The 20,146-nt window shown below is 39.3% G+C and overlaps 1 protein-coding gene across 1 annotated transcript in view; it reads left to right on the forward strand.

Annotated features, from left to right (window-relative positions):
• The first annotated feature begins 302 nt into the window (after positions 1–302).
• diaph2 (diaphanous-related formin 2) overlaps positions 303–20,146 on the forward strand; it is a 411,814-nt gene continuing 391,970 nt past the window's right edge. The window contains exons 1-4 of the mRNA XM_069669466.1: positions 303–327; positions 988–1,377; positions 15,911–15,943; positions 17,935–18,111. Coding sequence (XP_069525567.1) covers positions 1,294–1,377; positions 15,911–15,943; positions 17,935–18,111 — 294 coding nt within the window. The 5' untranslated portion in view covers positions 303–327; positions 988–1,293. The remainder of the gene's footprint in view (positions 328–987; positions 1,378–15,910; positions 15,944–17,934; positions 18,112–20,146) is intronic.

Raw genomic sequence — 20,146 nt, forward strand, 5'->3', positions numbered from 1 at the left:
AGTGTAATAACACACATAGACACATAAACACACCCAGGGTGTGCTGTAATTAGCCGAATTCCCGCCCTGCTTCCAATGCGCGGTCAACCTTTCATAATTCACTCATGACTCTATTCTTACAACTGAGTCCTATCCGCTTGCTGTGAGATCAGACTGACCTCTCCTTCACAACGGACTCCTCCCCTTCGACGCCACGCCGACCTTATGACTGTCAGCATATCTGACCAATAGTGACAGGAATTCCCACGCCATACGTTTCTCACGGGCCAATCAGAGCGCAGGTGGGCGGTATTACCGTGGGCCTGGCATTCACGTTTGGTTGTTAAGGTAAGCTCTGGATGGGATTTTGTGAGTTTTCTTTGACATTTTATTTATTGTTCGGTCTGTAATTTATAGCATAATGAAGTGTGTGGTTGTGTATGACTGTGTCTGTTGAAATAAATAATGTCGGTAGGTTACGGTCGTCTTTTTATGCTAGCCCGGCTAAGTGTTTAGCACTGCAAAGTATTCCAAGCAGAGAGAACAACGGTGATTTCTCACTATTAACGTTACAACAATTGTTTATTAAATCAGTTTAATGACCGGATTATATGTACATTACGGCCTTTTTAGTGCACGTTGAAAACTGTCAGAGCATCCTGACTGCCATGAAGCATTATTTGTCAGTCACTACTATGTTATTGCTAAGTTCCACGGTTGTAAGTTTGCTTTCTTTAACAATGTAGCTTATTGCACAACACAGGGCTTTGTCTGTAAGTGTAAACGCTTTAGTTTACATTTTAAACAAAGTATCTTAAGCTTCCTCTGACATGTTTGTTTACATCTTTTATTTTAAACAATATGCTGGGTTCATTGTCTGCACTCGGTATACTAACAAGGCTGTCAAGAGACGCACGTGCTAAAACAAACATTTATGCAACTTAACACCAATGATACAGTAATAACTACTATGTAGTTGTTGTTTATATATTGTTCTGGTAATTTCAGAAAGCCTTTGCCAGCGGTGTGAACTGACTTACTGCTGAGCTGAGGAGGCATCAGGACGGATACCATACCCCACTACCACACTTATTCTTCAAGCAGCCTCCTCGACTGTTGGATACTTTTTTGGGAACTATTGGGAAACTTTCCACTTGATTTTTATTCTTTACCTGTACACGGAATGGATTTTGAGAAGACCTAACCTGGATGGTTTGCTGTAGAAGTATTCTTTGGAAGCCTGCTTGTGGAGTTTGCCAACTTTTGAAGAGGTCTTGTTAAGTCTTTCTGGAGGGAAAATAACTGAAAGCTGAAATGGATCAAGCCAGCGGTGGTGATGACCCGAGTAAACCCTCTAAAAAGAAGTCCAGCGAGGATGAGGGTAAAAACAAAAAGCTGGTAGGTTTTCAGACAGTTGCATGGAAGTGGTTTGCACTGTATTGAAATGTCACGTCCTGTAGTCCCACATCCAGTGGTTAATTTCACTCTGAACCTTACTAAGAGAAATGTGCACTGCTGCACATTTTCACTCTTAACTGCTATTTCAAGCAATTGTAATAGTTTATTCTAATAGTTTAATAGTTAGTACAAGTCAGTATAATTCTCATGATAAAGTAGACACATAACTCCAGTGCAGTTAGTAAACATCATGTTGTCAATACAGCACATCTCTGTTTAGTGCAGGATGATGCTCAAATAGTTATTGATGTGTTGTTATTACCATTTAATGTATCCCAATACAGAGTGGCTAATAGCTGTTGAGCAAAAGAGATAGCGTTTCACTGAGTGCTTTACCTTTGAAAGCACTCAATGCATCATGTGACTTTCCCCGTCAATACACCTCCTGAAGTTCTTTTAAGAGCATTCTTGTTGTGACAGTTTGGCTTCAGTGTGATTGTTTTTAATACAAACGCAGAGAAGAAGTTCAGTTACAGGATGAGTCATTGCAGAGTGTGATGTTTATGTGGCGTGTGAGGGTTTACTGACCTGTATGAGTGTGTGTGATTGATAAAAAAGTATTATCAGCACAATAAATGAGAGTCACAAGATGACTGTGTCTATTTGATAACAACTGAAAACTACATCAACATTTATGCCTTTTTTAGCTTCTCTATTGGCAAGACCTTAGTTAGAGAGTGAGCAACCCTGAGTCTGCATCATTAGAGCTCTGGTGTAATGGAGCTGTTCCTGCGTGCCGTTCAATGCCTGGAAATGAGATCAGAAGATTGGGGGGGAAGTGGTGGTACTGTTGGTGGTTTGGGGGGGGAAGGTGTTGTCATGCATTCTGTATGAGGTCTAGATCAATCACTTTTGACAACCTATGGTGTGCTTTAACTAATGTGAGCAAAGATAAACTATGCTGTAATTGTGTAAACATTGTCTCCACGACTACAATTTACAACCTTATTTGGTAAACTGTAGCCACAGTCTTGCATTTGCGGTCTTGAGATGAAACTGTAAATCTTAGCAATATTAGAGAGTGTTACAAGTGTGTCACTGTGTACACGTGGTCAGCAGCTGTAGAAAGTGGCTGAGAGTAATTTTCCGTGACCAAAGACAAAAAACTTTGGCAGCTGTTGATCATCATTTCTGCTTCCACAATTGTCAGCGTGGAAAGCTTGGCTGGCTGCGGTTGAACTTTCTCGATGACGTCTCTCGACTACTGGAAGTGTGGCCTCATATTGTGTCTTTCAGTGAACTGTGATTGTTTGCTTATTGGTGGGATTGGTCAAACATTCAGAGCCACTAATAACAAACAAGGCAAGGAAAAATACTCATTTTAGAAGACTAGTGTTCCTGTTTTTGTAGAAAGTGACTAATAGGCCAAATTGGAGTGATTGCAGACATAAAGGCTGCCTGCTGATGACTTCATTAACACCTTGGTTGTTTACTTAGGTGGGGTTCTTGTTGCTCTGGTATGCAGCTGTCCTTAAGACTGACACACAAGGAGGAAAACTTTACCACTGGTGTTGTGTTTCAGTTCAGGGAAAACAGTCTTAAAACAAGTAATCACTGGTTTACTTTCAGCAAAGTTAAGGTAAGGGAAAGTGGGACCATAATAACTGCCAGACAGGAAATCCCAAAGAGTGGGTTGAAATGCACTCAGAGAACTACCAAAGGGTGTTGTCTTGGGAAATCCTACCAACAGCCTGCAACTCTTGTATATCCTGCCTCCCAAGTTTAATATTGTTCACAAGGGTGTTTGGGTGATGTAAGCACTCGGCAAATCACTTGTGAGAAGTCTCTATAAGAACACAGCTTTTTGTTCCCTAAAGTGGTCTCGGGGCCAGGAACGTTCCCTGTTGCTCAATCCTCCAAGCAGAGCAGTCAGAAGGAAAGGAAGTCTAAACTGGGGCTGTTGCAAAAAATCTCAACAAGAGATCAACACAGAGTTCGGGGGAGGAAGTAATTTTTCATCCTGGGGTGGAGCCATGATATGTCCTCTTTTCTTTATTCCTACTTTTTAGCTTCTACAATGTAGCTCAAAATGTGTTTTAGAGATGTGAAAAAGTACTTCCATAAACGTGTATGCTTATTTTATTCACTTAAAATGCAATGCAAAAACCTCTTTAAAATGGAAAATAGAAGAAAAAGTGCAATTATTTTGCCATAATTCCTTGCAGAGATCAATCAAGTGATTATGTAATCTCAGATTAACAAAAATGTTGTTCTTTTTCATGTTTGGACACTTTACGCGTACAGTACTTTTTACAGTATTTCACCATATATGGTGCTATAGGACTACATTCCTGAAGTGCTGTGTAGGTTGTGTGGACGTGCCAAACATAAGGATGGGTTAATATGTATCATGAGCAGGATTAAAGTAGGGCCTGTCACTGTCTTTACCCACGCTGGGCTGCTGAAAAGTACCATTTGCATGGCTAATAAGCAAAGTGGCAGACACAGCCACAGTTTGGTCTCTGCAAAGTCAAATCAGTAGAGGAGAAACACTGAAAGCTGTATGTTTGTTTTACAAGTCACTGGGCAGGATTACGTCACAGCAACACCATTCAGGCTTATGTGCCAGAAACTAGATACTCAACCCCGCCAAGGACATGAGAATGATACACAGTGTTCAGAGATAGAAATCTTTCAAAAATGTTCTGTTTTTTTTTTTTTGCAATAATGTGTCTGTTTCTTAAAGGTGTAAATACATGACATTCCATTAGACAGGCTGGAGGTAAGAAGTGAGAGGAATTCAGGGGAGCAGGTTTGACAGTAAGGGAGAAAAATTACCCCTTTACATACCAGAGTAAAATATGACCTCACACAGAACAGCATGAGGGAAAAGTCATCCCAGTGCAGACTGAATAAGCTTATTTTGGAGCAACAGTACAATCAGAATGTAGAAAACAGACATTATGAACCTCTACTGAAGCAATCAAAAATGATATATTGATATGTAAAGTGTTTCGGATGTACATTCGTTCATTGTGTGACACAAGAAACCTTGTCCCATGTTTTGGGGACTAACTGCTTCTTGACAGAATCTATTTATTCATAGTGAATGAATAAGCAAAAGTTGGTCTGAATTTTTAACACACATATCTAAAGGTTTACTTTTCCTACCTGACATTAATCCCAAACTTTAAGAACCAAAGACCAATAGGATGTCAAAAGGAGTGATTAATTTGTAGAAAATATAGCAGTTTGATAAATGAATGAATGATCCATTGAACATTGATTTGTAATACATCTGATATTTTCACCAATTTATGCCTTGGAAGAGGTTTTCAAACTGAAGTACACGTTATATTTACTAAAGCATTAGCTGCACTTCAGCAAGTTTGCAGAAGTCTATTCATAGTCATTAATATTGATGATCAAACTTGTTATTCATAACTTCCAAGCAGAAGTAATCGTCGTCATCTAAAGTGTGTTTGGCCGGTAATTTCATCCTGCAAAGAGAAAAGTCAGTCAAAGGACTGATTCATGTTTGCTTACTACAGGCTGGGCTTGTCTGTTTTTCATTTGTATTATCTCACACAAAGGGCATATGGGCGATCATTATCTCAACGGTCCTTGTCAGTGCTTGAGTAAGAGGGAGAACGGTTTACAACACAACTGAGTCTATTCATAACAGTGTTTATTCTCTGTAGTTCAAAGATTTTTCAACAGTATTCTACACATTAACTGCAATTTGAGTGGAAAAGTTGGTCAGCAACTCAGTGGTTTAGGCCCGATTTAACATGGTTATGAAAATTATCAACTTGATTGGGATGTGAGATGTAAAAGTTGTCAGAACTGATGACCGTGTGATATCAAAAATGAACTTATGCCACACATATTGGCTCTTAATTAAATTGACAAGTTCTAAAATCATAAATGTTGATTAAATATAGTCTTATAAACTGTGGGATACCTCAGGGAAGTGTGTTTAGACCACTAACACTTTGTTATGATAAATTGTTTTTAACCATGCTGTTCATATTGGAGCATTTGTATGTGTGCCTATGATTTGGATTTATGAAAAAGAAAACCTCTGACAAATTATGTCTATTATGGACTAGGTGTGGTCCATCACTAGGATTTATTCTATCATCATGGCAGCACATTTAAGAGTCGTAAGGCATTGAATGCATTCTGGGTAATGGCAGTAGACAAACTTTCCAAACAAGCTGGTCAGTGATTTTAAATGTAGCACATTTTAGAAGAAAAAAATTAAAAATGGAAATTGGAGTGGGATCAATATTTTCAATTCAGTTGGTACTGCTATCGGAAGGGGGATAAATGCATTGAACACCAATGATACCTTTGACTCTATTTAGATAGTATTTACATAGTGTTGAACACACAATGTAGGCAAGCATTTGTGGTCTGTAAATACACAGTAGATGTTGACACACTTAGAAAGCTGCCAGCTGATATGTAATATGTAGCTACGACATGGCTATATTGACTTTCTACTGTTGTAACGGAGCTGCAGGAGGACAAGTCTTAAATAACTTAGATGGCTTTCCTTCCTGTGCTGCTTGTTACTAATAGCAACAAGAGCAAGCCAGGTGCAACTGATTATCGTGAACGTTAGCCGTCTCTTAACAAGCACTTAAGTCACTGCAGCATTTCAAATTGTAATAAGGCCAATTTTGGTGGTTGTTAGTTGTTTACATTGTAATATTTAGCAAGGTACTTCTATAAGCACAGTCTACACAAACTATTGTTGAGCCAACAGCAATTATGAATACGCAGGGAAACCTTGTAGCTAGCTAACCTTATCATGTCGAGTCATGGATTCTGCTCATAAAATACTGCTCTGTGTTTATTAGATTAACTTCTATGCTGTTGGTACTTGAGCATTTCGATTGTTACTTCATCATGGTAATTTCCAGACTAGTGAGCTTAACCTCTTTTTTTGTTTTTACATTAGGCTAATACAGCCTTTAATGCTTTAGTATTACGGGTCAATTGAGTGCTTTCTGAAAAGGGCTTTGAGAAAATATTTCATAAACAACTTTTTTCTAAAGCCTGTTACATCAAAACAAGAATTAGGCAGAAGGAAAAGCTGGCATGGTTGCAACATCGGCAGGTTGGCAACTTCCTCTATTTTCTGTCAGGTTTTATTTGAGTGTTTGCAATTTGTAATTAATGCTTAGTATTGAATTGGGACTCGGCGATTGTAATCATGCTCGTCATTTAGTTGGTCATTAAAGTAATTAAGGCTTCAGTAATGAATGGACAGTTGAGCACTACCTTAGCTGTGGGAAGTTTAATATGACACCCCGGACATGAGCTGATTGGAAGGACTTAATTTCATTCTATAGGCTACAGATGAATTGTATAGACATATTTAAAAGTGTGCTTGAGTGATTAACAATTATTCATCGTTCTCTTTAAGTAAGTTTAATTAAATTATGGATTTTCTAAATAAATATAACAAGGCCCCACACAACATGTTGTTGCCTAAGCCAGTGTAACACTCCTGTGACTGTGATTCACTGTGGATTTTAGGAACAAGCCCTAGTTCCCCACATCACTGCTACAAAAGTTCATTTTTTATCTGAATCAAGTCTACTGCTAGTGTTGTTAACATTTGTGCTTTTGACATTTTTGACAGTATCACATTGTGAATCATATTTAATGGCTCACTGTGTCACTGTTGGTGGAAGCTGTGGCATTTGAAAGTCGCTTTGATTCAGAAGCCTTAGGGGAGCCTCTGGGATCATTTTAGGTCATGTTCGCACGTGGTTAGTACAGGTTGCCTGCTCTTGTATGAATTGCCTGTCTCTTATTTGGTCAATATCAACAACTTTTTGCCATGTAATCTTACTTATTTTTTCCCTGTGCTGCATAATATGTATCCCACTTCTATATCATGAGTGACTAGCTGCGATTGTGTTAGGCAGACGTGTGGGAAACGGCAGGAAACAGACAAACACATGGAGTGTTTAATGGTATTCAGGAAGTAGAGGAGAGGAAGTGGTAAAGAATGCTTTAGTCACACTGTGGAAGAAACTGACAGACTCACTGCTCTAATGTCACCCTCTGAGATAAGCCCTATTCATGTACATCCGTGGATTAGATCAAAGACTTAAGAAAGGGATACTTGTTTGGCTTTGCCTGTTAAAAAAAGCCAGAGTAAGACATATCTTGAATGCTCTGAAGTTTTCTCTATGTTGCAATGCATGAATCACCTTTGAAATTGGTCATAGTGGCAGACATTAGTTGGATGATTCATGATATGTAGGCTGCAGATTCTGATGAAGGCCTTAATGAAGGGGTTTCCAAGCACTGGTGTTTCGCGATGAGGAATGTTTCACTCTTGCTAAATTTGCTGACAGGAGGTGTTTGGAATTGCAAAATGTTTGTTTTTAAATGATTGTGACAGCATAAATTAGAAATCAGATTTTGATGGGTTGTTAGGCAGCTGTATTCACACTTACAAGTGTGAGTAAACAGTGACAATTGCAAATAAGAGACAGAATATGACATTTGCTGTGATATATTGCCCAATATCCGGTGTAACAGAAGAATTTGATTGGATCCAAGGGCCCCAGCAGTGTATAGAGAGATAAAAGCAAGCTAATTGTATATTTGAATCAATCATTCAATTATAAAAATGGATTTATTGAATAAAACTTTACATGTAATGTGGGACACTGTGAAAAGAGGTCATTGCAATAGGACTACTCACTGGACTCACAATTTAGCAGTGGTTAATCGCTACGGCAATGAATGAGCAGCTCACTCGACTGTGAGTTCACATGCTTGTGCACATGTGACCAGTTAAAGAAAAAGATGCGGACGATGCACAAGAAAGCAGCTAAAACAAGGCCGCATATTTATTGTGACATCATTCTGGCTGCAGATCTAATTCTTTACAATAAAACAATATCTTGCAGCAGACAATTCTCTGTGATGTCATGAACAATTTAAGGAGGTCTCCACACACTGAAATGTCTGATCCCTCTCTTTCTAACCCCCTGCTTTTGTAATGGCTGCATATCATGCCAACCCTCGAGCTTAGACGACTAGAGATTTGCTTTCAACACAGACAGAGATAACCTGAGGGCAATGCTGTGCTAGTCTGCAGTCACATGGTCAAGCCATTCAAATCTCAGCTCCACTGGCCTTTGTGTGCTTCCCCGTTTCAATAGTTGCTGTTTTAGGAAACAGTAAACAGTACCAGCCCTCTCCTGAAATAATAAGGCTACACAGACTCATGCCCTTTTAAAGACTTAAGCTCTACAGAAATCTGCTGCATTACTAATATGTTTTTCTTTCAAAGTAATTACATGTCCTGATGTATTTTTGGGGGAAATATTGGATTGAAAACCAACTGAAGAGTCAACACTGCATGTGTCAAGACTTAATTTATTTGTTCAGGAGAATAACTTGACATTCTGTGCTTGATTTAGATAACTCCTAATCCAGTTTGCCGCAAGGACAAGTGTGCTATTATGGTGTGTGTGTGTGTGTGTGTGTGTGTACAATAGATTTAGGCTGTCGGCTGTTGTTCGTGCGTTAGCTGTGCTCGTGGCGCTGCCTACAGTCACATCACTGTGTGCCCCTGTGTGCTGTGTGTGTGCTGTTTAGCACTCTGAAGCCTTTACTCTATACTTTTGTACCTCAGCTTTGCTGCCATTTGTGTTTGTGTAACTCACAGAAAGGTGTACTGGGATGTGGATGTTTTGGTTTTATCTGTGTTTTATGATTTTAAAATTACAGTTACATAAGAAACTAAAGAACTAAATATGACATGACCAATTCTAATTTGGACAACACTTATTTTCTCTCTTATTCATGTCTGATTTAAGGAAATGGAACCTTTTTGTTACTTTAGGCTATATTCAACATTTATGTAAATACATATTTTTTTCAATGGGGAAAAAAAAAGTGTTTTGTTAATTGATAATCATTTAAAATACTAATCTTAAAGATCTCAGTTTTGTTATCTTTGGCGGCACCTATGGGGATAAATAGTAATTGCGGGAGCACACTTCCCAGATATCCAGACAGTGTTGCTTGTGTGACGTCCACGGTTGGCTCCGATTGTAACTCTTGATTTTCCTCGCTGACGGTCGCTTTCCTTTTTAGACTGTTTGCCTTCATCTGAGCGTCCAATTTGTTTCTTTGTCTTTGGATTTTGTAATTTTGTCCCGCAAAAGTCGCCACAGAGAGCCAGTCTGTAATACTGCAAATGCAAAGGCTTTCATCAGTGGGCCATAGGCTCAATGTGTTACCTCATTGGTGATAGATAGAGACTTAACAGACATTTATTTAAATGAAAGTCCTCGAGATTATCACTTGAATTAATATTATTTTAAATGGTGAATAGGGACTCATTTATCAACTAATTACATCCCTAGCATGTAGTTTTGTTTCCACTGAAGGGGCCCTTTTCTTTACAGCAAGTTGAGTCAATCATCTCGATATGCTGAGTAACATTTCAGAGCCCTGCAAAATAAAAAAAAACCCCTGATGTAAATAGACCTGTTGTGGACTTAACTTTGCAAAGTTATTCAGACAACCCTCCTGAAAAAGGCCCTGGAGCCGGGGAGATAAAAACATCAACCAAAGTTTGAATAAAGATGAGACTCAGGGCTGTTGTGCAAATGAAACCAGATGTTTACTGTCATTTAACGTTCAGGAAGAATTATTTGCATAGTGTGAGAGAAAACACCGAGAGAGGGAATCTGCACTTCAATCTGGCAGCTGGAGTCAGTTTTTATAGTAAATATATTCTAACAGGATAAATGCTCTCCAGGTAGACAATTGTGAAATGAAATGAGTAAATTGGGTTTTAGTTTGTCTGTTGGCCTCTCCCCCTGCTTGATAAGGGCGTATTACAGTACAAACATTAAGACTGATTTAATAGATTTTATCAAGAAGGATAAATGTTGCTTTCATGTCTTCATAAATCCCTCGAAGCAGTGAAGGCCGTGCTGTGCACTACTTCCCTGAGGTTACAAAGACAGCCATTGTAATGAGATTTATTGAGACAAATTGATTAGTGTATGTCTTTCTCAGTTACTAGATCTGAATTTTGACACTGTCTGATACCAATCTCTCAAAATTGAGCGTGATACTAAACGTGCTGTAACATCCAATTGAATTTCAAGGACATTTATGTGTTTTTGATGTTTATGGCTGTGACTAGCAAACATTCCTCAACAATGTTGTGCTACAATGCCATGACCTAAAGGACCCTCAGCTACTTGTCTGAGTGAAACTTACTGTTTAAAAGCTTTTTCATTTACTTAACAGCATAATACATACAGTATCTTTAAAGGACCCTTATGCTTAGTATCAGAAGTACACACAGTTCTTTTTCCTTTTTAGATTAGTTTCTGGGCTGCACGGTGGTGCAGTGGTTAGTGCTGTCGCCTCACAGCTAGAAGGTTCCTGGTTCGGATGTAGTGGGCCTTTCTGTGTGGAGTTTGCATGTTCTCCCTGTGCATGAGTGGGTTCCCTCCGGGTACTCCGGCCTCCTCCCACAGTCCAAAGACATGCTCGTTAGGTTCATTGATGACTCTAAAATTGCATGCAGGTGTGAGTGTGAGCGTGAAAGGTTGTCTGTCTCTATAGCTGCTTTTCCCACTGGTCAAAAAAACCACTAACACCCGCTAACACACAGCTTTTTTGCTTAATGGGAAAGGCCACAATTGGCATTCAGACCCAGGTCAAACTCTGCAGTAGACCCGGGTAGTTATTGACTCTTTTGAGTCGGCTCCATCGGTAACTCCTGCGACTCCTTGTCATCTCAGCTACAAATTCTGCCCGTCTCCGTCCCAGCTGCGCTTGTTCCAAATTTGTCGCGCTAAGTTTGATAAATAGCCTGAATGAGTAATGGATACAATAAAGACCTAAGCACCGTAACATCTTCACTGTTTACTAACCCTGTTTCAGGTGCGTTTGTGACGTCAGATGGTGACGCAACAGAAAAGAGACCGAAAGCAGTACACTCCACTGGTCTCTGATTTAGTTATAGATGCCACAATCATTCCTACATACTGTCATAGGTATGCAGCAGAGTGTCTTAGATGTATTCAATCCGTGCTATGAGTTTTGTGAATCACAATCCTCCCTGCACATTATAGAAAGCTGTTTTTACATTTTACTCCTGTTTCTGCTGACTGCTACAGGTCTGGCTCACAAAAGGCTTTAGGAGTTGGAGTTGTGTAGCGATCAGTGCATGTGTCTCTGCCTCTTTTATGCTTTATACGGTTACTGCGCTTCAGGGGGCTTTTATGTTTACAAGCTGTGACGAATTGGTAAACCAAGTTTCCATACAACTGTTTAGACAAAAACAGAAGTCTCCCGTGTTGTTTTTCGAAATCTCCCTCTCGCCTTTTACTCTTTTTTTACAAATTAAGTTTAATTGCACATTTCAATATGAGCCACTAAAATAAGCGATGCATTATTAATGGACATGAGTCCACGCTGCAATGTGCTATTGTTAGAATCACAATATGAATTATCCAGACCACTGTACAATGCTGATGTAGGGGTTTCTCAATGTTTTTTTTAGGTCATAAGTCCTGACTCAGGCTACAAAGTTCCTGCGTAATCAATTTCATGTTGTGGTTTCATTGCACATTGTGCATCAACACTTTTAATTTCTCTTTGGACATAAATTAAGACCAGTATCACCTATTAAAAAACAGAGTATGTCAATTATTCACAGCCTATATATTTTAGGGATCAACATTGTTGCTCTGAAAAGTCACATGCTTATTGGCTATTAAGAAAAGTTAATACGATACTCTCTCTTTCGTTTTGCTTTATCTCTTTATCCTTTTATTGCACGGTGTAAAGTTTGAGTGCAGTAAGCAAGTTTTATACTGCTTCAGTGTCTACTGCTCTATTTTGTGAGTCACTCTTCCAATAAGTTAATAATTGTACATTTCCTGATGGTTCTAAGCAGCGCAAGATCTCTACGTTGCAGCTTCAGTCGTCTTGCCCTGTATAGTTTATGTTTGCAGGAATGAGATGAGCTTTATTACACTAAGAACAACACAGAGGAGAATGACAGTGTTTGGAATTGGTGTTAGGTAGTTTAGTTAACTGTCAATTGAAAAAGCGACTACTTTGGGGTTTATGAAATACATTTAATTTTGATTTCCCATCTTAAAACCCCAACTTGACCCTCATACTACTAAATTACACTAAAAAGTATTCGTAGCTAATTATAAAATTTGCAAAATTTTCCTTAATTTCCCACAGCTCTTCTATCAGCATAGGAAAGTTTTTTTTATCCCCATTAAAATCACTTGTGAGTGCTGCTAACGCTTACTAGCCCCGAGCTGCACCGAGTTGTTGATTTAACAGGCACACAAGGTAGTTTCATGAAGTTGCCAAGAACCGTCATCAGTACATAGCATTATAGTCCTCACTGCCAACCGTGGCTGGCTCCCAGTAATCCTCCGTTATTATTAGAACTAATTAAAGTAAAAGCTAATTTCCTTCTAAACTCGTTTTACAGAGGCATCGTGGCTACTGATTTTTATAGCGATAGTTCCAGTGAGTGAGTTAAAATGACATCATACAGATGGTCTGGCTAAATTGGTTGGGAATAACAGGAGTTGCTATTAAAACGCGGTAGCCAATTGGAAACAAAGTTGGTCATCTTGGAATGAAACTAAGCAATGAAATGATATGTCCCTACATGGGCTAATGTATTATTAACATTAATTGTATTTTATATTATTAATTTAGAAAGTTATTGTGTAAAACATGCACACTGGTATTTTCTTTTTTTTTGTGTGTCCCCAAATTGACTCAAGTTGTGGAATATTGCTCTGCGTTTTCATTTTTAAGGATCTGCACGGAGTCATAATCATATTTGATTAAGGAGGGACCCAGAGCTAATTTGATTAGGTTATTTAGAGGAATATGCGCTCGGTAATAAACATTTATTATGATGAAAAAGTTTACTTTAATAAGCGGGAGAAGCCCAGAGGACATGCGAGCTTAATTGTTAGATGTTAAATTGCGTTGTTGCGATGTTGCCAAGATAATGGGCAAGGAAAGGCCCTCAAGTCAAGGCAATTAACCAAACAGTGGTTTGATTGTTGTTAAATTGATTAGAAAATGTTTAAGTACTCCATTTGAAAATTAGCTATTGTTTCACGCAGTTTTAGGCTGCTAGAGAATGCTGGGCTTAATGATACATAAGTGAGAAATGGGAAAAGTTGTTGCTCAGGTTCAATTCTTTGCTTTACAGATGTTGGGATCTCTTGTGTTGCTGTGTAACAGAATATAATGACGGTGAAACAAATACCTGCACTCTTCAGGCTGAACACTGTGGATGAATGTGACATGTTTGATGTCGTCGAATAACAGCTTGAACAACACATGAAGCCTGCACATGTAGACAAAAGCTCCATTTTCCTTTGTTCATATCTTTATCTCCAAACTGTTGATCAGTCGTTGCAGACTAAACTAGTGATAGATATTTCAGTTTGAGTGTCTGCTCAGCGATGCCCACAGCGACAGCTGATGAAGACACACAGAGGGAGGTGCAGGTTAGAGCCGGTCTGTTCGCTCGCCGCAGCATCAGGAGCTTCCTGATTAGACTAGTGGAGATATCTGCGGCTGGAGGCAGGCTTTATGGCCATCACCACCCCACATCTCCCTACTCATTAGTACTTCACAGCCTAGCGCCACAGCATATGGCAGCGTTGCTACTGCTTCCCATTTGAGGTGTGTTTGAAATGACTGTCCCTCGCTGAGCCACAAGCCTTTGGCAGAAGTCTGTCTCATTGTGTCTCAGATGAAGATAAACAACTGTTGTGAAGAGAAGCTGGGGTTTTAATTTTGTTATACGAGCCGTTTGTAACATTTCGCTGAGAAAACGGAATTTGATTAGGAAACTACTACAAAATAGAAAAGTTGGGAAATTATTCAACTGGAGTTTGTAATGACATTAAGTGAACAAGAGTGACTGTCACGCAAGAATGCTCTTCAGAACACAGATAATTTAACCCTTTTGCTGTTAAAGACTGCTACATATTGCCTTGTTAAAGTGCATTATCTTTAGGCTACACAAAACTAAAGCAGACCAACACTAACTTGCATGCATCAGTGGGTGCAAGTGTGCCCATTATGTCGGTGGCTGTGGGATCAAAGGTGCTCCATGATATATCTCATTTTCTGTATTTGTTTGTGTCTTAAAGTGTGTGTGCTTGGGATGTACGCCCTTGAACACACACTTATGTTAACATACATTAAATCTCTTTTATTTCAGATTATATTTTCACATCACATCCTACACATGTAGAGTATCTAGGATATGCTCATAACCTCATGGGGAAAAGTATTAGAAGAATGGGCCAGGGCTGCATCAGTATTCTAAACTACTTAAGATTAAAAACCAAGCCAAACCAGGTTTTTAAAGCTGCGTTCTGAATGGGTCCACTGAAATATGACACCTACAGCTTGGAAAATAGCAAAACAGGGCACTGAATTAGATGAATTTATTCAGAGGACAAATGAGACAAGAATTAGCTAGCTAGCGTACTATTACCTAAATCAGTGATTATCTGGTGTTGAGTTAAGGAGGCAGAGGTCAGGGAGCTTCTAAACTACACTTCCTCAATCTTTTTCCAATCCAAATTTTTAAGACGATGCCACGGGTATATTCTCGTTCCTTTCAGAGGGAGAGGCGCAATGCATGCTGGGTGTTGTAGGAATGTAGAATGGGCAAAACCACAAGCCTTTCGTACAACTTACTCCACAGCTGTGGCGCCAATTTCAAATATCATTGCTTCTATTGATTACAGAGAACACCAGCTTTGACTGACAGTAGCCTAAAGGGCGAATTGCTCCTTTAAGGACTTTAAGTTAAAAGTACATTCACGCATAGAGCCTGTATTAGCCTTGTTTATAATAAGCTTCTCATTTTTAAAAGCTATTAGTGCCAAGTGAGATTTTTCTTAATCATAATAACTGTAGCTTATATAGCTAGCTGTAAACTTGACAGGAAGTTAAGCCTCTTTGCTTGATTCAAACTCATAGAGCTTCAGACTTAAAGCTGAACACCCACTGAAAATACATTTAGGAAATAGTAGCAAATTATGCTAGCAAGCTAATTCTCGTAACAACAGTAACATCATCAAATTCACTCCTACGTATTGCTTTTTTCTAAGCTAATGTAGCTGTCAAATTTCGCAGGACCCACACAGGCACGATCTCCATGGTAACCTATCTGTAAAGGCATAAGAACACGAGTGACCTTTCAACGAAAGCAGGCTTGAAAAACAATAAACAAGCAAGGGCTAGCTGAGGCTCTGACATTCAGTGCCACATCCTTATGTCTTCTCTTAAGTGTATAAGTATGTTTGTTAATTCCAAGAGGAAAATGAGCAGTATCCAGAAACCACTCTACATGTGAACGCGCTTCAGATGGGAAACATACTGTCTCTACTTTGCGGTGTTGTCATTCTTTATTTTGCTGTATCTTGTTTTTCACACTGTGCCCTCCCTCCAACAGAACATACACATAAAAACATTGGCTGATGATATGGTAAGGTGCTTGGTTTAATTTCAGTGTGACATGTTTTGTTTTACATCACCTCATGTTTTTGTCAAAGCTGCATGAGACTCTGAACTGAAATATGTGAATGGATCAAACGTGCCAGAAGCTAATTAATTATGTTTAATCACACAGAACATGAAGATAGGTCACATGTAGGGTTAATATACAGACGTGTAACAGTGTTTTGTGTCTGCGTAGAGGCCGTGCCCTTAAACCTGGCCTTCTTACTTGTTGAAGTAGCCCTCCATTATGTTTTATTATAATAGATGATATTTCATGGTGCCATTATTTAGCACCACAAACATCTAAATGTTTCATTATGAACAAAATTTAGCCCAAAGCATCTCGACGTTTGTAAGCAGCTCATAGATCATTTAGTGTGAAATTATCAGCAGCACTTACGATTAGATGTTTCTGCCCGGGGCTTTTTTAATACCCTTAGTTAACAAATAGCCTAACTCTGACACTGGAAGCTCAGGCTGTATTGCAGTAATTATAGAGTTCACAATGCAATGTCAACATGCAACTGCAGCTATCGGGAACATCCTTTTTTTTCTTTCTTAGCACAAAGTATGTTTGATCCATCCTGCAATATTTCAGCAAACTGACACTAGTGACATCATGTATGTCATCATCTCATGTTTGTCTTTTCATTTCATTTATATATGCTCATTCATCCCAGCATGTCCTCTCCATCCCATTTCACTAAATATGACTAACATACTGTAGACTCATTGCATGCAGTCCACCTACTTTTTTCTGCTTTCACTCTCAATTTTAATGCATTCATCAGAATAGCATCAACTGATGAATATAACAAGGAAACTCAACTAAACCCCAAGGATGTTATCACAGTGAGCTTAAGCTAAAAATGCTAAACCTGTTAAAACATAAGCACAAACCAGGTAATCCAATGGGCACGATGGTAAGTACGTCCTTGTGAGTTTTATACAGTACTTAGAGGTGTTTTTGCTGCTAGTATGTTGCAAACTTTATCATATTGTTTTAGCTTCTTACAGATTTCTAGAGACGCTGATGGTGGTCCGTTTGTAAGACCAACAGTATTGGATGGATTGGCGTGTCAATGGCGTAAATTTGGTCACAGCGTTTACAAAAAATGTCCACAATCTCACCACAGCGAGCGTTCCTCTACCAACACCCCAATAGTAATAAAACCTTCATTCTTCTCACTAAAGAGTGAAACCTTTACATTTAGGCAACAATATGGCCTGACCTCTTACGCCCCCCTCAGGACAAAATACATTTTTATTTTGCCCCATAAAGGCAAGGATGTTAATGTAGACATTTTTTTGTCATCCTAAGGTTTAATTTTTCCCCCCCTGTGACGACTTGTATATACGTCATTGTTTTATCTACAGCCATGGTTGTGCTCACATCTGTTGGTAGCTCCTTGCTCCGTCCTCACCCTGTGCAGCACACCACATCACAATGTTATTTTTAGCCTCGCCACAATTGGGTTTGATCACGTCTGGTCAGTCGTACATGTTGGGTGTGGTCGGATGAGCAACAGACTTGAGCCATTCAGCCAACAGAGGTTACTGCAGTCACAGCTGACTTCTATACAAAATGAAGTCAGGACTGAATCCCCTGACAAAAGAGTGAAGGATTGTGCCTGATCTGAAGCAGCACCTTTGCATTTGATTCCACATTTTCCCCCCGTGTTTGTTAGCAGAAACAAAGTCAAAGCTGTCCCAACCATGAGATGATCCTGTTTACTGTTTTTTTTTTGATGAACAGAGTCTTTCTTTAAGAAAGAAAGAAACTGTTCTTGATGTGCGGGAACAAGAAATTCCCTTAAAGGCAGTTTAACCAAAATACTCCCTTTTAAAAAAAACAGGTTTTCTTTCAGCATAAATCAACAGCAACAAAACACAATGAGCCTATTACTTAACCTTCTCTAAATAGGATTGTTTGCACTTCAATATTTTAACGTCTGAAACCCTCTTGTTTTCTTTCAGCGTGATCGTATTACCAGTTTTAGGAAAACAGGGATGAAGAAGGAAAAGCCCCTTATCCAACACCCGACAGATCCCCTCTCCACCCAGATTGAGCTGCCTGTTCCTCAGCCCCTCTTCGACGACCGCTCCATGAACCTGTCGGAAAAGGAGATCATTGACCTCTTTGAGAAGATGATGGTGAGCTTTGTATTTTTCTCTTACAATATTTCCCCCTTCACAGGGCCATCTGTGGCATGACTATTTTTGCAAAGAAGCACACAGTAAGAGAAACAGAGCTGCTGTGGTGAATGTCTTTGAAAGGAGTTTGACATGGCAAAAAGTAAAGTCTGGAAAGTATTCGATATTACTACCCACAGATCTCTGTACGTCATTGTTTTACTGCTGATGAGATTTTTTAGTGAACAAAGCTTTGCCAGGCATATAAAAGAGATGATAATGAAATGACTGCTTTTCAAAGCTCTCCAAGTTTTTACAACATCTTTATATTGTTTGTAGTTTCACTATATAATCTGTCCTGATAAAAGTCTCCAAGCTATCATGGTTTACAGTTTGTGTGACTAAAATGTCAGCCTTAGCCTCAAATCTGTTTGCTCTTATCCAAGACCCAGTAATACCAGTGTGCACGTACAGTAAGCTTCAATGACTAATGTTGACAAAGACACTCAGAGCTGTGCTCACAGACGGAGCTTAACGTCATCAGCAGATTTATAGAAATGATGTTGGAAATTTAGATTTTTTCCCCCCTTTACTTTTAACATAGGTTAGAAAGCCATCAATGCCTTGTATCCCAAAGTCCAATGATATAACTGGAGATGTCTGTAAAATGTAAAGTGCAGGTAAAACCCTCTGTAATGAATCCTTGGACGATGGAACAACTGATGCTAACTCATAGCAAAATAGCAGTGAATGCACACTTCCCAGATATCCAGAAGTCCACGGCTGGCTCTGGTTGTAACTCTTGATTTTCCTCCCTGACAGTTGCTTTCCTTTTTAGACTGTTTGCTTCATCTGAGTGTCGAGTTTGTTTCTTTTTCTTTGGAGTTTCACGTATTTTTGAAGTTGTATCTGTAGTCATCGATCTTTTCTTTGTTTGTTCAGCCATAGTAGATTACTGTTTAATCGCAACACTTGCAGAGACCGGAAAAGCAGCCACTTAGCTCCGCCTACCCTCTCTGGCAGACCAACCACTACTGGGTGATGGAAGACGCGTCACTAACTGGGCGCCTCTTGTGATTTTTTCCAAGAAAGTTGCCACAGACACCCCGTTCATAATACTGCAAATGCAAAGGCTTTCATCAGTGGGCCATAGGCTCAATCACCATTTTGTTACCTCATTTGGCGATAAATAGTGACTGACAGACATGAATAAATGAAAATCTTTGAGATTATCACTTTCAAGGTACAAAATGTGTAAAATACATTCAAAAATGTGTATTATGACGTTTCATTTCTGCAGGCTGTAGAATGCTACAGCAGGTTAACATATATACAATATCTAGTGTGTATTTAATTCTTCCAAAGTAGGATAAAGCACTTGTAGTAAAGATGAATGCATTCACCATTCAGATGTTAAGCCTTTGTGAAGTAGAGCTCCATTGGCATATTCCCTCGGCCACTGTCAGAAGAACACCAAACTTTGAAATTCACTTCGCACTCATCTGTGGGGTCAAACCTCTGTCACACTTGTGATTTTCTCCATTGAAATGCATTTTTGGCCTTATGTACTGCAGGATTGAAATCTAACAAAAAGCTTTCAGCCCATCTCTTTGAAGTGAGGAGCTGAATTACTCTGGCTTCATTGCATAGGTTGTGTGTACTATTGTGGATAATGTCTGAGTGTGTGTGTGTGTGCCCGGTACGCTGCCTGCCTTTCCTTTTTTCTCATACAATGGTCTTTATTGCCAGGGCCAGAGAAATGCGACCACTGCTCCTGGTTTTCATCAGGCGAGCGCTCAGTGTTTTTTTTTGCCTGGGTGCTCATCCCTGTCACTCAGTTCACCTCTCAATTACTATGTTTGTGCTCACAGCGGCGTGACATTAAACCCAGGCTTCAATTTGCTCACTGACAGACGACACAGAAGGCATTTTTGCTGGTCTGACACTTGACAGGCCTTGACACTTCAGGTTGGGAAGTGCAATTACAGTAATGAAATCAAAAAGAAAAGGGTTATTTACTTATGTACTTTTGAAGCCATCACTAGTTGCTCATACT

The sequence above is a fragment of the Semicossyphus pulcher genome, unplaced genomic scaffold (genome assembly GCF_022749685.1).
Source record: "Semicossyphus pulcher isolate SPU_LCO1_2020_fin unplaced genomic scaffold, fSemPul1.0.p SCAF_2, whole genome shotgun sequence".
Taxonomy (NCBI): domain Eukaryota; kingdom Metazoa; phylum Chordata; class Actinopteri; order Labriformes; family Labridae; genus Semicossyphus; species Semicossyphus pulcher.